Genomic DNA, 22,336 nt, shown 5'->3' on the forward strand with positions numbered 1-22,336 from the left:
ATTCCTCTGTGAATAGACATTGAGGTTGCTTCCATGCCCTGGCTATTGTAAATAGTGAGTACAGAAATCTTTTTAAAAGAGCAAAGTGAACTCAGAAATTGGAATGTGTGAATGATAAGTGACCAATTTTTTTTTAATTAAATGGAATACTTTTTATATGTCTGATCCCAATTTCAGTTTTTTTTTTGAAAAATGGATTCAGTAACTACTGTTTTTAAGAGTTTTTAAATCTTGCGTGCTCAATCACTTCAGTCTTGTCTGAGTCTTTGTGACCCTATGGACTGTATCCCTCCAGGCTCCTCTGCCTGTGGGATTCTCCTGGCAAGAATACTGGAGTGGGTTGTCAGGCCCTCTTCCATGGGATCTTCCTGACCCAGGGATCAAACCTGCATCTCCTGCATTGCAGGTGGATTATTTACCCACTGAGTCACCTCCTTTAAAAACAGAATTGCTTCTAAATTTTAAGTTTAATTTTAGATTACAAAAGGGGATTTCCTGTTAAGAATATAAGTTGGTACTGGTGATAAAAATTTATAAAGGACAAGGATTCTCAACTCTTACCAGCATTGAAATCACCTGGAGGGCTGGTTAAACCAGGTTGCTGGACGCCAACTGCAAACTGTAGGGTTTCTGATTCTGAAGGTGAAGTGGGCCCCTAGAATTTGCCTTTCTAACAAGTTATCGGGTGATGCTGATGTCACCGGTAGTGGACCATATTCTGAGAACCTTTATATTAGCATAGTGTTAACTGCTCAGTCGTGCCCGACTCTTTGTGACCCCATGAACCGCAGCCCTCCAGGCTCCTCTGTCCATGAGATTTTCCAGGCAAGGATACTGGAGTGGGTTGCCATTAAGTATTAGCAATCAGCAGGAAAGCTAGATTCTTCCTCACAACAATTTGTAATGCTTTATGGCAAAACTTTAGTTCAAAGACAACTTACTACCTTCAGTCATTTTAAAATGCATTGTTTCTTGCCCTTTCCCCACCGCCCCTCCTTTTTTGCCTTGCTTCAAGGGTTTAGCTGTCAAATATTTATTTACTATGATCACTGAAGGTCTTTTATTGGTTTTACTATAATTTTAGACAGACCCTCATGAATAGGAGTCTAGATCATTTGGAAATTAGGAGTTTTTAAAAATTTGGCAAATTTTTTGTTATTTCCCATTATCTTTAGATTGGCTACCATTGTAAAATGGAAATAATAAACTGATCTCTAAGAAATATAAAGGATTTATTTTAGATATTAGATAGGTAGGAGCTGTGTTTCTTTAGCACCTTAGATAACAATGCTGTAACAGAGTAATACTGGCTTTGCAGGGTCCCTCCTTCAGTCCTGCACTGGAGGGAAAGGACCAGTGGTTGTGTATACATGGCAATGAAAAGAAAAAGCAGTCGTGAGACCTCATGCTTTCCTGGGTCTGGGATTCTTTGGGCTGGTGGTCCATGAATCCTTCACAGCTGCCTGGCAAGGTATTAAGGAATTTGCCCCATCTCTTTCCCGGGGTGCCAAACTGTATTTCTCAGAATGAACGCCCAGTCTATTCTTTCTCCTGTTCATTGCCAGCTTTCCTCTTGGTTACACTGTCTTAAGGGCTTTCTCTTTGGATTCTCAGGAACCTGTTTGGAAATCCAGAAAAACAAATATTGCCTTTTTCCTCTTTCATTCTGGTTATAGTCCAAATACTGCTCAAGGTCATATGGACAACTGTGTTTGAGTAACGGAAACCTGAGAAGGAGAAAAGGGGACTTGTGAATTAACTTTTTAAGACTGAGATTTGTTACTTTTCCCAGCTGATCGATTCCATTATACTGTTTGGTGGTAAATCCCTACTTGCCTTTGCTTCCCATGGCCCATCTATAGTACTCTTCCCGCTTTGTCTCATTCTTACCTGACTTCTCCCCAGTCTCTAATGTTGTCAGCTCCTCCCTTTGGGAAAAAGCCATCATGTTCCCCTCGTGAAAGGAGCCCTTCACTCCTTAACCTCAGACATGAGCTGAATATTAATGGGGATTTCCTGTGGCCTGGGCTGTACTGCCTGAGGTGGGAGGGGTGTTCTCCTGTCTACCTGGAGGGCCTAAAGCCAGTTCTCCTTTGACGTATCGTAGTACAAACAGTTCCTGCCATGGTGACGTGATTGTTCTCTTGCCAAGACCACACAGCTGAACTACCTCATGTGAGAAAACCTTTCCTTCTTCTTGTCGTGGCTTTGACCCTGTTCTAACAGAATAATAATTCTGGCATCCATATCCTGGAAGAAGAGTTATTTCTTCTTTGGTCTACTGTCTTTATAAAGGATCTCACAGTCCTGGGAGTGGCTCTGGGCAGATGACACCAATCCCAAATGGCTTCTCTCTAATCCCTGACTCCTTTTCTAACAGAAGCAAAAAGAATAGATAAGGATCTCAATTTATCTTGCCACATTAAGAGAAAAATTCCTTTATGGTTTGTATTTGTATTAGCTTCTGCTATAGATTGAATGAGTGTGAAACTTATTTCTCATTGGCAAAAATGTGTTGATTGTAATGGTTCCTATTTTGATTGATAAAAGAACAGAAACAAACTAGACTTCAAAAAGCAAGACAAAAGGTGCATCCGGGGGCTGGGCATGGGATCATAAGAAACTTTAACTTTATCATCATTTTTTTAATACCATTTAAACTTGGAAGCAATTATAACAAAATTTTTAGCAACAGACATTAGCTTGGTACAAACAATTTCAGTTAAGACCATGAATTTTAAATCATTATGCCTCAACTTAGTTATAATGATTTAAAATTCATGGTCCTAAACTGAAATTGTTTGTACTAAGCTAATATCTGTTGCTAAAAATTTTGTTATAATTGCTTCCAAGCTTAAATGGTATTAAAAAAATAATGATAAAGTTAAAGTTTCTTATGATCCCATGCCCAGTCCCCAGATGCACCCTTTGTCTTGCTTTCTAAAGTCTAGTTTGTTTCTGTTCTTTTAGTGTATATTTACGTACCTTCCCCCCAAATTCTTATGTTGAATCCTAATGCCTAATGTGGGGACTTCCCTGGTGGCTCAGATGGTAAAGAAACTGCCTGCAATGCAGGAGATGCAGGTTTGATCCCTGGGTCAGGAAGATCCTCTGGAGGAGGGCATAGCAACCCACTCCAGGATTCATGCCTGGGATAGCTCATGGACAGAGGCACCTGGCAGGCTACAGTCCATAGGACTGCAAAGAGTCAACTGAGCAACTACTTTCAATGCCTAATGTGATGGTATTAGAAGGCAGGGCCTTTGGGAGGTAATTAGGTCATGATGGTGGAGCCCTTATGAATGGGATTAGTGCCCTTATATAGAAAAGAGGCCTGAGAGAGAGCTTTTGCCCTGTCTACCAGTAGAGTTATAATGAGAAGACATCTGACTATGAGAAAGTGAGCTCTCCTTAGACATTGAACCTGCTGGTCCTTGTTCTTAGCTCCCCAGCAGCCAGGAATGTAAGAAATCAGTTTCTGTTCATAAGCCACCAGTTTATGATATTTTTGTTATAGCAGCCTGAACAGACTAAGACAGCTTCCTTGGGCTGTGGTAAGAAGTTACCACAAACTTGATGGCTTAAAACAGCAGGTTTTTACTATCTCACAGTTCTGGGGGCTGGAGGTCCTAAATCAAAGTGCTGGCAGGCCTGGCTCTTTCTCTAGGCTCTAGCGGAAGACCCTGCCCTCCTGCTGTTATTAGTTTCTGGTGGTTGTTGGCAGTCCTTGGTGTTCCTTGGCTTGTCTCACTCCCATCTCTCGTGTCATCAGATGGCATTCTGTGTGTGTGTGTGTGTGTGTGTGTGTGTGTGTGTGTGTGTCCAAATTTCCTTCTTCTTATAAGGACACTACTCAGTGGATTAGGGCCCACCAATATCCAGTATGACTTATCTTAATATCTTTATGTCTGCAAAGACCTTATAGTAAGTCCACTACATACAGATCTTCAAGTTGTGAACTTTCAAAGATGCCAATATGCATTCGCATGTCCAGTCACTTAAATTCTTAATAATTCATGTGTCTGGCGTACATTGTCACATGCATGCATCCCCTACAAGTGTGTGTAGGGGATTTGTGTACTTTACTGTATGGTACTCTAGTACAGTAGTACAGTGTCTTTATTTTAAGCCTGAGATGTCCAGGAGCAAGCATAAAAGCATCAGTGATGTAGCTGATACTACTGTACTGTACTGTAAAATTTAAAATGTTTTCTTTATTTCTGTGTATTTGTTTTTAATGTATTATTTGTGTGAAAAATATTATAAACCTACTATACTATGGTACTATATAGCTGATTGTGTTAGTTGGGTGCCTAGGCTAACTTTGTTGGGCTTATGAACAATTGGACATGCTCTGGAAATTGAACAGAACTTGCTGTATTTCCAAATAGGTCAATTTCACAGGTCCTGGGGGTTAGAACTTGAATGTATCATTCTGGTGGATATAATCCAATCTACAGCCATATTCTGGAGAAGGCAATGGCACCCCGCTCCAGTACTCTTGCCTGAAAAATCCCATGGACGGTGGAGCCTGGTAGGCTATAGTCCATGGGGCGCTAAGAGTTGGACACGACTGAGTGAGTTCACTTTCACTTTTCACTTTCATGCATTGGAGAGGGAAATGGCAACCCACTCCAGTGTTCTTGCCTAGAGAATCCCAGGGACGGGGGAGCCTGGTGGGCTGACGTCTATGGGGTTGCACAGAGTCGGACACGACTGAAGTGACTTAGCAGCAGCAGCAGCACAGCCATATTCTCTATTCACACTCCTCATGTGGGCGTTTAATCTGGCTCCAAATTCTAGTCTTGTCTCCTGCTACCCATTCTTTGTGACTCTGTTCATGGGGATCCGTCTCTACACAGGATAACTTCTTTGTGCTATCCTCTCCAGCCGCTTCTTCATTTTCTCTGTTCTTTAAAAACCTTTATCAGATGCATTTCATGTGTGATTCCTTTCCTACAATCACCACCCAAATGTGACTCCTTGTATTTCTGCCCTTGTGTTCCCTCTTTGAATTACATTCCTGGAATCATTTTAATTCCTCCAACTAAAAAGTAAGTTGTTTAAAAGAATAAAGTATCTCACTTATCTCTGTAATCCCACACTAGTTCTGTGCTTTACATATAGTATAATCACAAAATTAGAGGAAAACAGATAATTTGAAAATATAGGCCTTGTATATTTTAAGCATGTTAGAATAGGTAAAACTTTAGTTTATACCCTCTTCTGCTGATTTTTAGCTCAAATAAGAAGAGTGTTTGGTATAAAAGCAGTGTACCAAACCTGAGCAGATAAGGCAATTATTCTGACTTCAGGCTCCAGCTCACTTTGTGATCTTTGGATAGCTGTGTCAGTTTTACCAATTAATAAAAATGGAGACTACATGAAAAAGTTCACAGATGAGAGGTGCCAAAGAATAATTATTGTTGAATAACATTCAAATGCAATTGCTTGATTTTTTTTTTTTTTACCTCATCCTTACTTGGCTCCAAACTAAAATAAACACTAAAATCTTAATGATAAGAATGCAAATGTGAAATGGTTTAACAAATTCAGTTCAGTTCAGTTCAGTCGCTCAGTCGTGTCCGACTCTGCAACCCCATGAATCACAGCATGCCAGGCCTCCCTGTCCGTCACCAGCTCCCGGAGTTCACTCAAAGTCATGTTCATTGAGTCGGTGATGCCATCCAACCATCTCACACTCTGTCGTCCCCTTCTCCTCCTGCCCCCAATCCCTCCCAACATCAGAATCTTTTTCAATGAGTCAACTCTTCGCATGAAGTGGCCAAAGTATTGAAGTTTCAGCTGCAGCATCAGTCCTTCCAATGAACACCCAGGACTGATGGCATTTAGGATGGACTGATTGGATCTCCTTGCAGTTCAAGGGACTCTCAAGAGTCTTCTCCAGCACCACAGTTCAAAAGCATCAATTCTTCAGTGCTCAGCTTTCTTCATAGTCCAACTCACATCCATATATGACCACTGGAAAAACCATAGCCTTGACTAGATGGACCTTTGTTGACAAAGTAATGTCTCTGCTTGTCAATATCCTATCTAGGCTGGTCATAAATTTTCTTCCAAGCAGTAAGCGTCTTTTAATTTTATGGCTGCAATCACCATCTGCAGTGATTTTGGAGCCCCAAAAAATAAAGTCTGACACTGTTTCCACTGTTTCCCCGAGACTTGCTGCTAAAAGTGAAAAGCCCAGGTCCATCATCTTTATTTCCCAATTTTGGACTTTAAAACTGCCCAGTGTTAGTCAAAGACCCTACTATAGGTTGATATATAAGGTTTGTATTTAAAGTGTGTGTACATACATATACATATTTTAAATTCCATTCAGTGTTGCATATGTATTTAACTAAATTAAAAATGCCATAATTAATAATAAGGTACATGACTTTCATTTTTTCTTTTCAATATATAGTGAAAGAACCCTAGCCCTTCTTGGCAGTCTTTTGCTATTAGGGATGTCTTGATTTTTTTATAAGGCTGCTGCTGTGGCTCAGTCACTGCAGTCATGTCCAACTCTGCGCAACCCTATGGACCACTGCCTGCCAGGCTTCTCTGTCTGTCAATGGGATTCTCTAGGCAACAGTACAGGAGTGGGTTGCCATGCCCTCCCTCCAGGGTATCTTCCCAACCCAGGGATCAAACCCAGGTCACCTGCATGCAGGCAAATTCTTTACTGTGAGCCACTGGGAAGTCCTTTTATAAGGCTAACTATCCACCAAAGCTTTTGATCCTTTCCTCACTAATATATCTCCCCATGATTGCATTGCAATTTGTTTTAAAGCTTTATTATTTTTATAAACAACAGATTATCTCAGGAATAATTTTTCTGTTTGTATTAATGAGCTAATAGGAGTTGTTTATTGGTAAAATTATTTGGCCATCACGTACTAAGCAGATACGACAAGTGTAAATCCCGTGTCCATATCATATGTAAAACAATTGCTACTATTTTGCCTTACAAGTATTGCTGTGGATTACAAGTGCTTCTGTTCTCAGAGGTTTCCCACCTATGACGTTATCCCTTTTAGCATTCAGTGTTATTGCCCTTGTTCAATAGTGCTGAACTATTGATTGTTGGCTGGTTTTCCAGACTGTGGTGTGTCGTGACATCATATGATTTTGAGTGCTGTGGTGAGGGTCTCGTCAAGTCAAGTTGGATATTGTAAGATGGCTGTCCTTGATTATTTAAATTAGCTGTTTTCCAGTTTTTCATTAGAATTTAAATTATATTTCTTACTGTGATGGCTCTTGTACCATACTTGTCCAGAAATTTAGCGAGTGTTTGCACCTTTGGTTTCCAAAGCACATAATACTAAATGATGCCACTGCATCTTTGGATGCTGGGGTTGTTTTTCTTTATTTGCATCATAGGAAAAGGTACATGGCTGGTAGAATGGACAAGATGTGGCCAGAGTAAGAGCCCATCTCTGAGGAAACCCTGATGTCTCTGGTTGTCAATGTGGCCATTCTGCAAAATATTTTTGATCAATTCAGTTCAGTTCAGTCTCTCAGTTGTGTCCGACTCTTTGCGACCCTGTGAATCACAGCACACCAGGCCTCCCTGTCCATCACCAACTCCCGGAGTTCACTCAGACTCACGTTCATCGAGTCCGTGATGCCATCCATCCATCTCATCCTCTGTCGTCCCCTTCTCCTCCTGCCCCCAATCCCTCCCAGCATCAAAGTCTTTTCCAGTGAGTCAACTCTTTGCATGAGGTGACCAAAGTACTGGAGCTTCAGCTTTAGCATCATTCCTTTCAAAGAAATCCCAGGGCTGATCTCCTTCAGAATGGATGGATTGGATCTCCTTGCAGTCCAAGGGACTCTCAAGAGTCTTCTCCAACACCGCAGTTCAAAAGCATCAATTCTTCAGTGCTCAGCCTTCTTCACAGTCCAACTCTCACATCCATACATGACCACAGGAAAAACCATAGCCTTGACTAGACGGACCTTAGTCTGCAAAGTAATGTCTCTGCTTTTGAATATACTATCTAGGTTGGTCATAACTTTTCTTCCAAGGAGTAAGCGTCTTTTAATTTCATGGCTGCAGTCACCATCTGCAGTGATTTTGGAGCCCCAAAAATATAAAGTCTGACACTGTTTCGCCATCTATTTCCCATGAAGTGATGGGACCGGATGCCATGATCTTCATTTTCTGAATGTTGAGCTTTAGGCCAACTTTTTCACTCTCCACTTTCAGTTTCATCAAGAGGTTCTTTAGTTCCTCTTCACTTTCTGCCATAAGGGTGGTGTCATCTGCATAACTGACGTTATTGATATTTCTCCCGGCAATCTTGAGTCCAGCTTGTGCTTCTTCCAGCCCAGCATTTCTCATGATGTACTCTGCATAGAAGTTAAATAAGCAGGGTGACAATATACAGCCTTGACGTACTCCTTTTCCTATTTGGAACCAGTCTGTTGTTCCATGTCCAGTTCTAACTGTTGCTTCCTGACCTGCATACAGATTTCTCAAGAGGCAGGTCAGGTGGTCTGGTATTCCCATCTCTTTCAGAATTTTCCACAGTTTACTGTGATCCACACAGTCGAAGGCTTTGTCATAGTCAATAAAGCAGAAACAGATGTTTTTCTGGAACTCTCTTGCTTTTTCCATGATCCAGTGGATGTTGGCAATTTGATCTCTGGTTCCTCTGCCTTTTCTAAAACAAGCTTGAACATCAGGGAGTTCACAGTTCACGTATTGCTGAAGCCTGGCTTGGAGAATTTTGAGCATTACTTTGCTAGCATGTGAGATGAGTGCAATTGTGTGGTAGTTTGAGCATTCTTTGGCATTGACTTTCTTTGGGATTTGCATGAGAACTGACCTTTTCCAGTCCTGTGGCCACTGCTGAGTTTTCCAAATTTGCTGGCATATTGAGTGCAGCACTTTCACAGCATCATCTTTCAGGATTTGAAAGAGCTCAACTGGAATTCCATCACCTCCACTAGCTTTGTTCATAGTGATGTTTTCCAAGACCCACTTGACTTCACATTCCAGGATGTCTGGCTCTAGACTAATGATCATACCATCATGATTATCTGGATCATGAAAATCTTTTTTTGTACAGTTCTTCTGTGTATTCTTGCCACCTCTTTTTAATATCTTCTGCTTCTGTTAGGTCCAGACCACTTCTGTCCTTTATTGAGCCCATCTTTGCATGAAATGAATGTGGTCCACTGGAGAAGGGAACGGCAAACTACTTCAGTATTCTTGCCTTGAGAACCCCATGAACAGTATGAAAAGGCAAAATGATAGGATACTGAAAGAGGAACTCCCCAGATCGGTAGGTGCCCAATATGCTACTGGAGATCAGTGGAGAAATAACTCCAGAAAGAATGAAGGGATGGAGCCAAAGCAAAAACAGTACCCAGCTGTGCATGTGACTGGTGATAGAAGCAAGGTCCAATGCCGTATAGAGCAGTATTGCATAGGAACCTGGAATGTCAGGTCCATGAATCAAGGCCAATTGGAAGTAGTCAAACAAGAGACGGCAAGAGTGAAAGTCGACATTCTAGGAATCAGCGAACTAAAATGGACTGGAATGGGTGAATTTAACTCAGATGACCATTACATCTACTACTGCGGGCAGGAATCCCTCAGAAGAAATGGAGTAGCCATCATGGTCAACAGAAGAGTCTGAAATGCAGTACTTGGATGCAAACTCAAAAACGACAGAGTGATCTCTGTTCGTCTCCAAGGCAAACCATTCAATATCACAGTTATCCAAGTCTATGCCCCAACCAGTAACGCTGAAGAAGCTGAAGTTGAACATTTTATGAAGACCTACAAGACCTTTTAGAACTAACACCCAAAAAAGATGTCCTTTTCATTATAGGGGACTGGAATGCAAAAGTAGGAAGTCAAGAAACACCTGGAGTAACAGGCAAATTTGGCCTTGGAATGTGGAATGAAGCAGGGCAAAGACTAATAGAGTTTTGCCAAGAAAATGCACTAGTCATAGCAAACACCCTCTTCCAACCAACATAAGAGAACACTCTACACATGGACATTACCCAGTGGTCAACACCGAAACCAGATTGATTATATTCTTTGCAGCCAAAGATGGAGAAGCTCTACACAGTCAACAAAAACAAGACCAGGAGCTGACTGTGGCTCAGATCATGAATTACTTATTGCCAAATTCAGACTCAAATTGAAGAAAGTAGGAAAACCACTAGACCATTCACGTATGACCTAAATCAAATCCCTTATGATTATACAGTGAAAGTGAGAAATAGATTTAAGGGCGTAGATCTGATAGACAGAGTGCCTGATGAACTATGGAATGAGGTTTGTGACATTGTACAGGAGACAGGGATCAAGACCATCCCCATGGAAAAGAAATGCAAAAAAGCAAAATGGCTGTCTGGGGAGGCCTTACAAATAGCTGTGAAAAGAAGAGAGGCGAAAAGCAAAGGAGAAAAGGAAAGATATAAGCATCTGAATGCAGAGTTCCAGAGAATAGTAAGAAGAGATAAGAAAGCCTTCTTCAACGATCGGTGCAAAGAAATAGAGGAAAAGAACAGAATGGGAAAGACTAGAGATCTCTTCAAGAAAATTAGAGATACCAAGGGAACATTTCATATTTTTGATAGAATTGCATAAATAGGGGACTAAATCTTTATTTTTAAAAATTAGATGTGTGTTCATTGGTCTCTGAGAATTTGTACTGTGCTCTTAGTAAACTATAAATTTGGACCAAGAGAGAGCTCTAAACTGACACATTTTCACACATTTCAGAATCATGGAGAGAGTCTACTTTTTTGTATTTTGCCTATGTGATAGGAATGCTATCCTTGCTTCGTAAAGGATTCAGTTCAACAGTTTTTGAGTACCCAGTTCCTTCCTCTCCAAATAGTTTACCATCTAGTGGAAGAAATAGAAGTACGTGAACAGCTATGAGATATGAAAAAATATTAAAAGATTTTATTTCTACCAATGCTGGGAATTCTGTCATCATCTGATATCTAATCATATTTCTTTGTCTTTGGCCTTTCTCATTTATTGAGGAGAAAATAGAGATAATTTACGGAAACTTATACGTGTCCTTGCTCATTTAAATGCATAATGACTGTCACTAATTAACCCATTTCTTTATTTATCCAACAAATATTTGTTTTCGTCTATTTGGTGTACCAAGTTCTGCTTCTGGCTCTGAGAATGTAGAAGTGAATAAGCCCAAACACTTTTTCTCAAGGTTGTTTGCAGCCCATTGAAGAAAAATGATAGTTACTAAGAGGCAATATGGAAAATTATACTCTCTAGAAATGTAAAGGGCAATATCTGAACACAGAACAATGAAGAAGAAACTAGGTGACTTTAGTCAGGAAAGGCCATCAGTTATAAAGAATGTAAAAGATGTCCAGGTTTTAAAAAATGGCAATTACTTCTAATTTGTTTTTATTTTAAAGAATTATATATTTCAGGGCTCCCTGGTAGGCTCAGTGGTAAAGAATCTGCCTGCCAATGCTAGAGACACAGGTTCAGTCCCTAGTCAGAGAGGATCCCACGTGCCATGGTGCATAAGCCCATGGAGCAGCTAAGCTGTCGGGCCACAGCTCCTGAGCTCACGTGCTGCAACCCTGAATGCTGCAGCCCAAGCACCCTGGAGCCCGCGCTCCACAGAGAAGCCACTGCAGTGAGAAGCCCGTGCACTGCAACTAGGGTAGCACCTGCTTGCTACAGCTAGAGAAAAGTCCGTGCGGCAACAAAGACCCAGCTCAGCCACAGATATAAATAAATCAGTCTTTTAGTATATATATGTAGAGTCGGACACGACTGAAGTGACTTAGCAGCAGCAGCAGCATATATATATATTTCAAATTTTCCAGGAGTTATATAGATTACTTACATATTGTGAATAAAGGTAAAATAAATGTTTGAACATGTGAAAGGAGGCCTAGGCATTTTCTTAAAGTGTCTTTTTAATGTTTTTACTTATTTGACTGTGCTGGGTCCTAGTTGCAGCACGTGGGATTTTCAGTCTGCATTGAGGCATGCAGGATCTTTAGCTGTAGCATGCAAACTCTTAGTTGCGACATGCAAGATCTGGTTCCCTGACCAGGGATCAAACCTAGGCTCCCTGCATTGGAAGCACTGGCGTCTTAACCACTAGACCATCAGGGAAGCCTCTGACGTGCCTTTTAGGGTGCCTCTTATCTGCAATCAAACAAGACAAATGAAACAAAGCATTTCATTAAGACTGAAGGAGAGAGAGGTCCTACCATATTTCTGTTGCTCTGGATGAAATAAAAATTATTTGTATAGATTTGTACTATTGATTATATCATATAAAATAGCATTAGTGGTTTCTTAAAATAATTATAGCAATTTTGACACTATAGAGTGCCTATAAAGACATAAAATCTTTTCATTTCTTTTACAAATGAGCTTATTTACAAAAAAGAAATAGACTTTCAGACAGAAAAAATAAATTTATGGTTATCAAAGGGGATAGCAAGGGTTGGGGGGAAAGACAAATGAGGAATTGGGGATTAAGAGCTGCACAGTACTATATATAAAATAGATTTTTTTTTAAAAAAAGATAGATTTTTTTAAAAAAAGCACAGGTCAAAATAACTCAGTATCTTGTAATAACCTATAATGGAAAAAACTCTTAAAAGAATATACATTTATATGTATACACATAATTGAATCACTTTCCTGTACACTTGAAAGTAACACAACATTGTAAATTAACTCTATGGCAATTTAAAAATAGAAAGACTGGAGAAGAAAAAAAAATGAAGCGTTTTAATAAATTGAAAAGAAATCATTCATGTTAGTGTCTCACCTTGGGAAGCTATCCATAATTTAAGATTTAAAGACTGACATTCAGTTGATTTTTAAAAGGTATGTACTGAGCATCTGCTATGTACCAGATACTGTTCTAAGCCTTGAAAATACAGCGATGAACAAAACAGAGGTAAACCCATTTCCTCTGAGAGCATGTGCTTACATTCTCTGGGGGGAGATAGCTAATAGATCAGTGATAAAATATGGTATGTCATAGTGCGTGCTATGAAGAAAAACAAAGCAGAAAAGGGATTAGATGTGTTGGGAGAGGTGAATAAGGTGGCCTCTGAAAGCATAGTCATTGATAAGATAGTATTTGAAAGGAGTCCCGAAGTAGCTGAGGGAGCAAGCCATGTAGGAATCCAGAGGAGGAGAATCTAGGCGAAGGGAGCCACATCTGCCAAAACCCTGAGACAGGAACACGCTTCTCAGGCTGAAGGAACAGCCAGGAGCCCAGTGTGGCTGGACTTGGGGAGGGTGGCAGAGAGGAGTCCATAGAGGGAGCAGGGTCACGTTCCGTCATCCTTCATGGCCACAGTAAGGACTGGGCTCTGACTCGAGATGAGACGACAGCCATCAGAGGATTTGGGACAGAAAAGAGGCATGATCTGATTGAAAGGACTCTGGTCTTGGAGTAAGGTGATATCTAGAAGACAAAGGTGGAGCCAGGAGACAGTTATGAGGCTATTGCAGAATTCCAGGCGAGAGGAGATGGAGACTGGGACCAGGGTGATGTGGAGGTGTGGGAGGTAGGAGATAGAGATTGGACTATAGACACGCCTGAGACCTGGTCCTGACTGATCACTGCTCCCTGCTCTCTGTCAGTCAGCTCCATTTCAAGTATCTCACTCTGACTAGCGCTTCCTACCTTGCACCAAACTCCCAACACATTTTAAAAACCACATTAGAAGCTACAATTTGTTGATCCTGTCACTTTTTCATCACTCCTCCTGGCTTCATTTCCTTCCTTATTCAGCTGAGATTCCATGGTCCCATATACATTCCTTGCACAGACTCTTAAATTCCACCCCCCCCTCTCTCTCTCTCTTTTTTTTTTTTTTTTGCATGTTGTTAACCCAGCAAAACCACAGTCTCATTAATGGCAACTCTCATTGTAATTCCCTTTCTCTAGCTACCACCCTATTTCTTGGCTCCCCTAACAGCTGCAGTCTTCAGGATCTGCCTACACTTGTCGTTTGTACTTCCTCTCCTCTCATTCTTATTTAAACTCACTACGACTAGACATTGGTGTCCACTACTGCCTGAACTGCCACTGTGAAGGTTACCACGACTTCCAAGTTGGTAACCCCAGTGACCACTTCCCTGTCCTCATCTGATGTGATACAGATGATCATGCCCTCTGTTTTTGAAGTTCTTTCTTCTTTTGGCTGCCAGGAGACCCGATTTCACTGGCTTTGTTCCTACTTCACTGGCTCAACTTTCCCAGCCTCCTTTGCTGGTGCCTCTCATCTTTCTAACCTCTGCCAGAGTTCCTTAGGTCTCCTTTCTCTGGCTAAGCTTACGGCAGCTAATCTCTTCAAGGGTCATGGTTTTAAATATCAGCCATATATTGATGATGCCTACCATATAGCTCCATCCCCAACCCCTGCCTAGAATTCCCGACACAGAGCAAAGAGCCTGCTCACTCTTTCCTTTTGAATGATATCTGAAGCTTTCTGTGTCCAAAACCAAAGTCCAAATACTGACCCCCTAAATTATGCTTCTCCATTTTTCCTTAGTAAAGGGCATTTCTAGACTTTCACTTGCTCAGGTCAATAATTTTGGAGTCCATCCTTAACTCCGCTCTTTCTATCATGCCTCAGATCCAGTCGATAAACAAATCATGCCAGTTCATGCCTTCGAGAACTGGCCATTTCCTAGAACATATGCTAATGTGCCTAAATGATTACCATAATTTTATCCTTTGAAATTCATTTAGAGTTTAGAAACACCTGCAAGTCACAACAAGTTTTATGACTATGGTTTGTAATAAAATCTGTATAATTCACATTTCAGTCAAAAATTAAATATAAATATAAAATAGGAATGGCTTTCTTGAGTGATTTATAAATATCCCCGAAAGCCAATTCTAAAATAATAGTTTAATAAAATGAGGAGCATCAATGTAATAAATATATAACTTACCAAATTATCACTAACAAGGATGATATTTATTTAGTTTCATAGATTCAGGATTGTTGTTTAAAATTTATTACTATTCTTCACACCCATAATTTATAATAACATTTAATGAATAATACAAACACTTATCTATTGCTCTTTCATGTTGATGAGAGTATTGATTCTGGAACCACGCTGCCTGAGTTCAATACTGGAGCTATCATTAGCTCGAGAGCTATGTTCTCATAGACAAGTTCCTTAAATATTCTGTGCCTCAGTTTTCCTGTCTGTAAAATGGGGTAATAGTGCTTACCCCAGGATTTCTTACTAGGTTCACATGCATTCATGTACCTAAATGTTTAGGATAGTGTCTGGCACAGAGTAAGAGGTAGGAATGGTGCTAGGAATAAAATAATTATATGTCACAGTTTTTGTTACCAGAAGCCCTCAGGGAACTTAGGGCTTAATAGAAAATCTGAAAGGTTAAAGACATTGTGAGGTTTTTAGAGATTGTTCAAGACAACCATAAAAGAGCTATTTGAAGGCAATATGTATTAGTTATCCACAAAGTGAGAGAACTGGCTAACAAATGCCACTGACATTCAAATGAGAGAAAAACATTTGTTCTATTGACAACCATCTAAGATAATTTATAATGAAATTTTTGTGTTTTAAATCTTTGGTTTCAATTTTAATAAAACTGAGCTCTGTACTCATAAAACTGCAATTTTGACATCTGACTATGCAGAAGCATAGGATTTTAGTACAAACTGCTAATTATAGAGCTTTGATTAGATGCTATAGGAAATATAGATACCTATTTATGTGCATTAAGAAGCTGCCATTTATATTGGTACCACTACCCACTGAACTATCACAGTATTCATCAAGTTATTTTATGTGTACATGTAGTCTAAATTTATTATGCTCCTAAGTCACTTCAGTTGTGTCCGACTCTGTGCGACCCCATAGACGGCAGCCCACCAGGCTCCCCCGTCCCTGGGATTCTCCAGGCAAGAACACTGGAGTGGGTTGCCATTTCCTTCTCCAATGCGTGAAAAGTGAAAGTGAAGTCGCTCAGTCGTGTCCGACTCTTGGCGACCCCATGGACTGCAGCCTACCAGGCTCCTCCTTCCACGGGATTTTCCCAGCAAGAGTACTGGAGTGGGGTGCCATTGCCTTCTCCGAAATTTATTATAAGGAATGTCAATTATATATCATTGTGGGCTTTTCTTCTTCTTGGCACGATTATACATTTATTGAAGATGTATAGTTAATCAACAATAGCAACTGAATACCTACTCTGAGCAAGACATGGTCATCTGCTAAAAACATGCATGAATTCATGCACTGTCAGTCATGTCTGACTCCTTGCAACCCCATGGATTGTAGCCCACCAGGCTCCTCTGTCCATGGAATTTTCCAGGCAAGAACACTGGAGTGGGTTGCCATTCCTACTCCAGGAGATTTTCCCACCCAGGGATGAAACCTGTGTCTCCTGCATTTACCACTGTGGCACGTCGGAAGCCCTTGCTAAGAACCTATATCACCAAATAAAAATGCAAGATTGCTATAGTGATGTCACTGTTTATGCCTTTCAGATAGACATCCTCTCCTGAAATGGAATTAATTGCCATTAGTCCCAGAACTGTGAAGTTCTGTATTAAAGTAGTAAAGTGTTTTCAAAATCTGTCCTCAGTAAAGAGGGGAAAAAAGAACTAAAACATTTTTCTCACTTTTTCCCTTAGTTGGCCCGCCACAACAAACTTTTACAGCAGATGCTCAAACCAGGATCCGATCCAGATGATGGTGATGAAGCCTTGAAGTATTATGCAAACCATACCGCACAGATTGAGGTAACCATCAGTGGGCCCAACTGTGAAAAGATATGTTTGCTTTCTCTTTCAGACCATTTTTATAATTGTTTCCTTGAACAATGACGTAGAATTGAGTGATGTAAACTGCCAAAGTGTCAACATATATACCAAAAGAGGAGATGTGAGGGGTGGCCTATAAGAAATCAATGTGCACATCTTTCAAAATTGTCTTTCTTTTTTGACCTGAACTCCATGTAAATTCTCTTTTGTAAATAATAAAGTTGTTTTTATTTTCTTTTGGTCCTGGAAGATATTTTAGAGACAGGATTATTATAATAGATTCTATCATTCAAGAAATTGTTTCTTTTAAAAAACTGTGGAAGGCTTATTAAAGAAGAGCTCTCTGTGTAAGAAAGTGTACAGAAGGGTGGGAAAAACGGAAGGCACTAGTAAAGTTTTCATATTGATAGCATGGACTTGAAATGGCTTAACAGTTTCCATTTCAGTCTGCAGCAGTTGACCCCGCCCCCATAAATGAGCCCTTACTTAAGGGCTGGTGGCAGTTTTGGAGGTGTGGATCAACATGGCCGTAATCATTATGTGTTGTGAGAACCATCTGGCTGTCATTTACTAGCTATGGTATCATTTTGACACTGGTTGGCAGAGATGATCAGGCAGAAGTGAATAGAATAGTTGATGCCTGTCAAGGTAATTTACATTCATGCATTCATCCACTTCGGCAGATATTTTTTAGTTTTTAGAAGAGTGCACAATGGCATTACTGCTGTTAACTCTCAGGGTACATAATCACTGTACCTTCTTGTTTACTGTTGCCAAACCTTTGCAATAATGATCATTATTACCTTGTGTTGCAAAGTGGATCCCTTGCTCACATTTATGAACATTAATAGCTTTGGTGGGAGACTTGACCTAGTGCAACCCACGAGCTGGGGTTTTTGCACCCACAGCAAAAACATTGCTTACTATCTCAAGTGCTTAGGGTCTGAGAAGCCAGATAAATTGATGCAAATAGATCATCAAACCACCAAGTTTCTATTTAAGGTCCCAGAGGCCAAAGAACAAGGTTAGTAATTAGAAGAGAATATGAGGAATAGATGAAATAGCCGGTGGGCCAGAGGTAGGGGTTGAATTAATACCTCTCTGTAAGAACTGGGGACTGCGGTTGGAGTTAGACTTCTGTGGGGTCTCAGTGGTGAGAAGAGATTTAGCTGTGAATACATACATTCTATAAATGTTTACTGAGCCTTTACTCTCTACCAGTTACATATACATAGAGAATATCATTCTGTATAGTAATTGTATAAACAAAGGATATTTAGAGAAAATAGTGTTTAACTGTGCCTGGGGTATTTCAGGGTAGATTTCACAAAGAAGGTTGTCATAAAATATATATTAAAGGATCGAGTAGAGGTTTCTTTCTACTAAAATTTGGGCATGGAATTCCAGGTAGAATTGAATGAAGGGAAAGAGAAAGAACATAGGAAAGGAAAAGATTCTTTTCAAAGATTATTCAAATTGCTGTTTGGAGAAAGCACTGGAAAAGGGAATGAGGCAAGGGAAGCAAGTAGATGAGATAGGAAGATAGAAAAGAGAGAGATGGTGGTATTGAAGATGACAGATTGGAGGAAATAGAGACACTGTATGTTACATCACACACATATACATATACACAGGGCTTGATGCTTGGTGTTGGATTCTGCATGTAAGGTGAGGGAAACACTGGGGAAAGGATGCCCCCTGGGCTTCTGGTTTGAATAAATGGACAGAAATTGGTGTTATGCACAAGGATCCTAACTTTGGCAGTTAAAATGTTCTGGAAGGTCATTTGTTGATTCTTGGATAAATTGAATTTGAGGTGACTTGAGGAATGCATGAAGCTGGATATAGAAGTTAGGGGTTCAAAGGAATAATCTGGACTGATGATCTAAACTCTTCATGTTGACCAACCTCGTGCTTATTCAAAGACCAGCTTATATCACCTCTGCATTCATTTATTTTATCCCACTATACTCCCACAGGCATTTTGATCATTCTGTTTTTTTAAGGTATCATGTTGGAATACTGTTAGGTTCTTCTGGGTCACTGGCCCCCTACTTGAGGCAGGGACTGCTCTTAATCACCCTTTTATTTCAGTACTGAACACTGTTCTTGAAGCATCAGTTCAGTTCAGTTCAGTCGCTCAGTCGTGTCCAACTCTTTGCGACCCCATGAATCGCAGCACACCAGGCCTCCCTGTCCATCACCAACTCCCAGAGTTCACTCAGACTCACGTTCATCGAGTCCGTGATGCCATCCAGCCATCTCATCCTCGGTCGTCCCCTTCTCCTCCTGCCCCCAATCCCTCCCAGCATCAGAGTCTTTTCCAATGAGTCACCTCTTCGCATGAGGTGGCCAAAGTACTGGAGCTTCAGCTTTAGCATCATTCCTTCCAAAGAAATCCCAGGACTGATCTCCTTCAGAATGGACTGGTTGGATCTCCTTGCAGTCCAAGGGACTCTCAAGAGTCTTCTCCAACACCGCAGTTCAAAAGCATCAAGTCTTTGGCGCTTAGCCTTTTTCACAGTCCAAATCTTGAAGCATAGCCTCAGAATAATAAATATTGTTGCAAATAATAGTTTGTCTGTATATTATAGGCTTAAAGACCCTGGGAAATAGCAAGGACCTTACGGGTTACCTAGTCTGTTCACCAGTCCAAGGAGGAATTTCTTTGCAAAGATCCTGTTTCGGCTTTAAATTCTTCCTGTGACAGCCATCTCACTACTTCAGGAGGAAACATCTGATTTGGAATAGCTAATAATTAGAAAATTATTTTTTGATAACACACACAATCCAGCCCACTTTCATGTTTGCCTGCTGTTCAGACTGTTTGCTCCCCTGTCACCATGATAGCTTGGTTCAGACATTTGAGGTGCCATCGTAATTACAAAATTGCAAGCCTTTATAGATTGGGGTTCATGCTTTTTCACTTTGAATTTCCCAGGACTCCTCACCTAAGGCCTGAATAAGCATGTGTGGTATAAGTGTATTGAAAAAAGCATCCCTTTTTTGGCTTTTTGCTGTTAACACATCCCCATCTCTTTCAGTACTCCCTCCAGTCTGTCAGTGTCCCTTGTGAAATGTAACAACCAGGATCAAACATAACATGTCACAAAGGGGCTGAAAAGCTTGGCTTATAGTCATCAGGACATTATTTCTTAAATGCATCTGGAGAATTTTTTTTTTTAATGTTTGGCACTATTTGAACCAGTAAACCATTTTTTCCCATGTAGTTGCTTACCATACCAAATACTTCCAATTTTTATTTTGTATGACTGATTTTTTTAACCTATGTTCCAAGAATTTTTATCTACCACTACAGATTTCTTCTTTGTTTTATGATAGTATTCTAGTATGTGGTTTGTATATATAACATATCATTTAGGATAGTTTCAATTACAAGTAACAAAATACCAGGCTAATAGTTTTTAAACAATAAAAATATTTGATTTTCCCTCATAATGGGAAGTCTGGAGGTACCAGTAGTTCTATAATTGATTCAATGATGCAGTGATCTCATCAAACACTCAGACCTTTTCCATATTTTCAGCTAAGTCTTTCTTATTGTGTGGGTGCTGTCTCACCTCATGGTTGCAAAATGGCTGCCCGAATTTCAAGTAGCATTATCACCCTTGTTTTCTAAGCAGGGAGAAAGAGGGTACTGATGAAAAAGAGCTGGTGTGTTGTATATTTGATCTTTTGTTTGTCTCATGTGGCTTCTGTCTTTTCTAGAAGGAAAATCTCCCTTGAGAGCACCTCTAGCCCCAGGATATTTCTCCTTATCCCTCATTTTCCAGAAATAGGCCAAGTGCTCATGACCATACCAGTCAGTAGCACAGGGAGAGAGAATGACTCTTTTAGCTTAGACTAATTTCTGATTAATTCTTGAGGGCTAGGCAGAGCACATCAGTGTGAACCTTGACAGGCAGTCTGCATGAACCCTTGTGACATAGGGACTCCGTATGAAATCATTTAACTTGTTTTTCTGTCTAAAGCTAAACTGTGATCAGGGCTTCCCAGGTGGCCTAGTGCACCTGCCGGTGCAGGAGATGCAGGTCTGCTCCCTGGTCTAGGAAGATCCCCTAGAGAAGGAAATGGCAACCCACTCCTGAATTCTTGCTTGAGAACGCCATGGACAGAGTCCAGGGGGTCACAAAGAGTCAGATATGACTCAGCAACTAAACAACAAACTGTTACCAATACCAAATTAGAGAAGTTCAAAACAACAAATATTCACATCTGAGTGTATGCTTGAATGAGTTACACATAAAAATATGTTTGCCATTATCAGGAAAACATTTTAATGACATAAAACATTTTTCTCTGTAGAATGCAGGGCACATTATGTTATATATGTCATTTGTTCCCCAGTAGCCATTTTTAGGAAGAATAGGCTAAGAGCAGGATAAAAATATAACAAGTGCTGTGCTTAAGGTTACATAGCCAGACACTTCCCAGTGAAGACCCTCTTAGCTGTCTGATGTACTTCATGAAGATAAAAATGGGTGGCCAGAGTTTAATGTTAATTGAGAAAGATTTTGGTTTTTGTTATTTACAGTATAGTATAATACTGATGATAGATTAGTCTGATTAATTTCTCTCATTTAAAGAGAATAATATACAGGACTATTTCAGATATTTCAAGTTGGCATGTTTTTTCATAGCTGAATTCATAAAGTATCGTTATTGAAGCCATGCTAAAAGCAGAAAGTCGTCTAAGATTCTCCAAAGCTTAAAACAAATGCAAATTAATGTTTTTCAGATCGTTCGGCATGACAGGACAATGGAGCAAATAGTGTTTCCTGTCCCCAATATATGTGAATACCTCACGCGAGAATCCAAGTGTCGCGTATTCAACACCACAGAGAGGGATGAGCAGGGAAGTAAAGTGAATGACTTTTTCCAGCAAACTGAAGATCTCTACAATGAGATGAAGTGGCAGAAGAAAATCAGGAGTAAGTTCATTGAACCAAAATGATCTGAGCATAATGAAAATGTTTTGAGCATAACGATAGATACACCAGTACTTTGGGATACATGACAGGGTTCGTTTCAATTGGCTCTTAAATTCTTGCCATCTGATGTTACTGAAATCACTTATAAGCTTAAGCATGTAAGCTCTGTCTGCAGTTGGAGCCAAGACACCTGTGGCTTAAGAAACATAGAAGGTTCTGACTAATTAGATCATCTTTTAGTGCTGATCCTATAGTTTTACAAATATTATGACATCCAAGATTGCAGCTGTGGGTTTCAGCTGTGGAGCAGCTGCAGGTTTGAAGTCCATGAATAGGCCTTGATCGGCCTTAACAATCAGTGAATGGAGTGGAGAGATCCTGGCATAGACATGCCTGTCCTCTTGTATCTGTGATCTTACGATCAGGTAGACTGTTGAGTGTTTTCTCTGGAACTCATTCCTTTTTTCAACATATCTGAATCTTGCCAAGTCGAAGTAAAAATTGTGTGACACTTGTATTCAAACCAGGCAAGCTTATAATGTAACTCTTAAAAGTTACCATCTTATAGTTCCCCTTAC

The 22,336-nt window shown here is 40.2% G+C and overlaps 1 protein-coding gene and 1 non-coding gene across 3 annotated transcripts in view; one reads left to right on the plus strand and one right to left on the minus strand.

Annotated features, from left to right (window-relative positions):
- Positions 1-22,336, plus strand: part of ITPR2 (inositol 1,4,5-trisphosphate receptor type 2) — a 604,865-nt gene that overhangs the window by 456,593 nt on the left and 125,936 nt on the right. For both annotated transcript variants that reach the window (XM_004006770.5, XM_060413298.1), the window contains exons 46-47: positions 16,678-16,785; positions 21,566-21,758. In XM_004006770.5, the coding sequence (XP_004006819.2) occupies positions 16,678-16,785; positions 21,566-21,758 (301 nt within the window). The remainder of the gene's footprint in view (positions 1-16,677; positions 16,786-21,565; positions 21,759-22,336) is intronic.
- Positions 12,066-12,139, minus strand: TRNAW-CCA (transfer RNA tryptophan (anticodon CCA)). The gene has a single exon. It is a non-coding gene; the product is annotated as a tRNA-Trp (tRNA).

Source organism: Ovis aries, chromosome 3 (assembly GCF_016772045.2).
Source record: "Ovis aries strain OAR_USU_Benz2616 breed Rambouillet chromosome 3, ARS-UI_Ramb_v3.0, whole genome shotgun sequence".
NCBI lineage: Eukaryota > Metazoa > Chordata > Mammalia > Artiodactyla > Bovidae > Ovis > Ovis aries.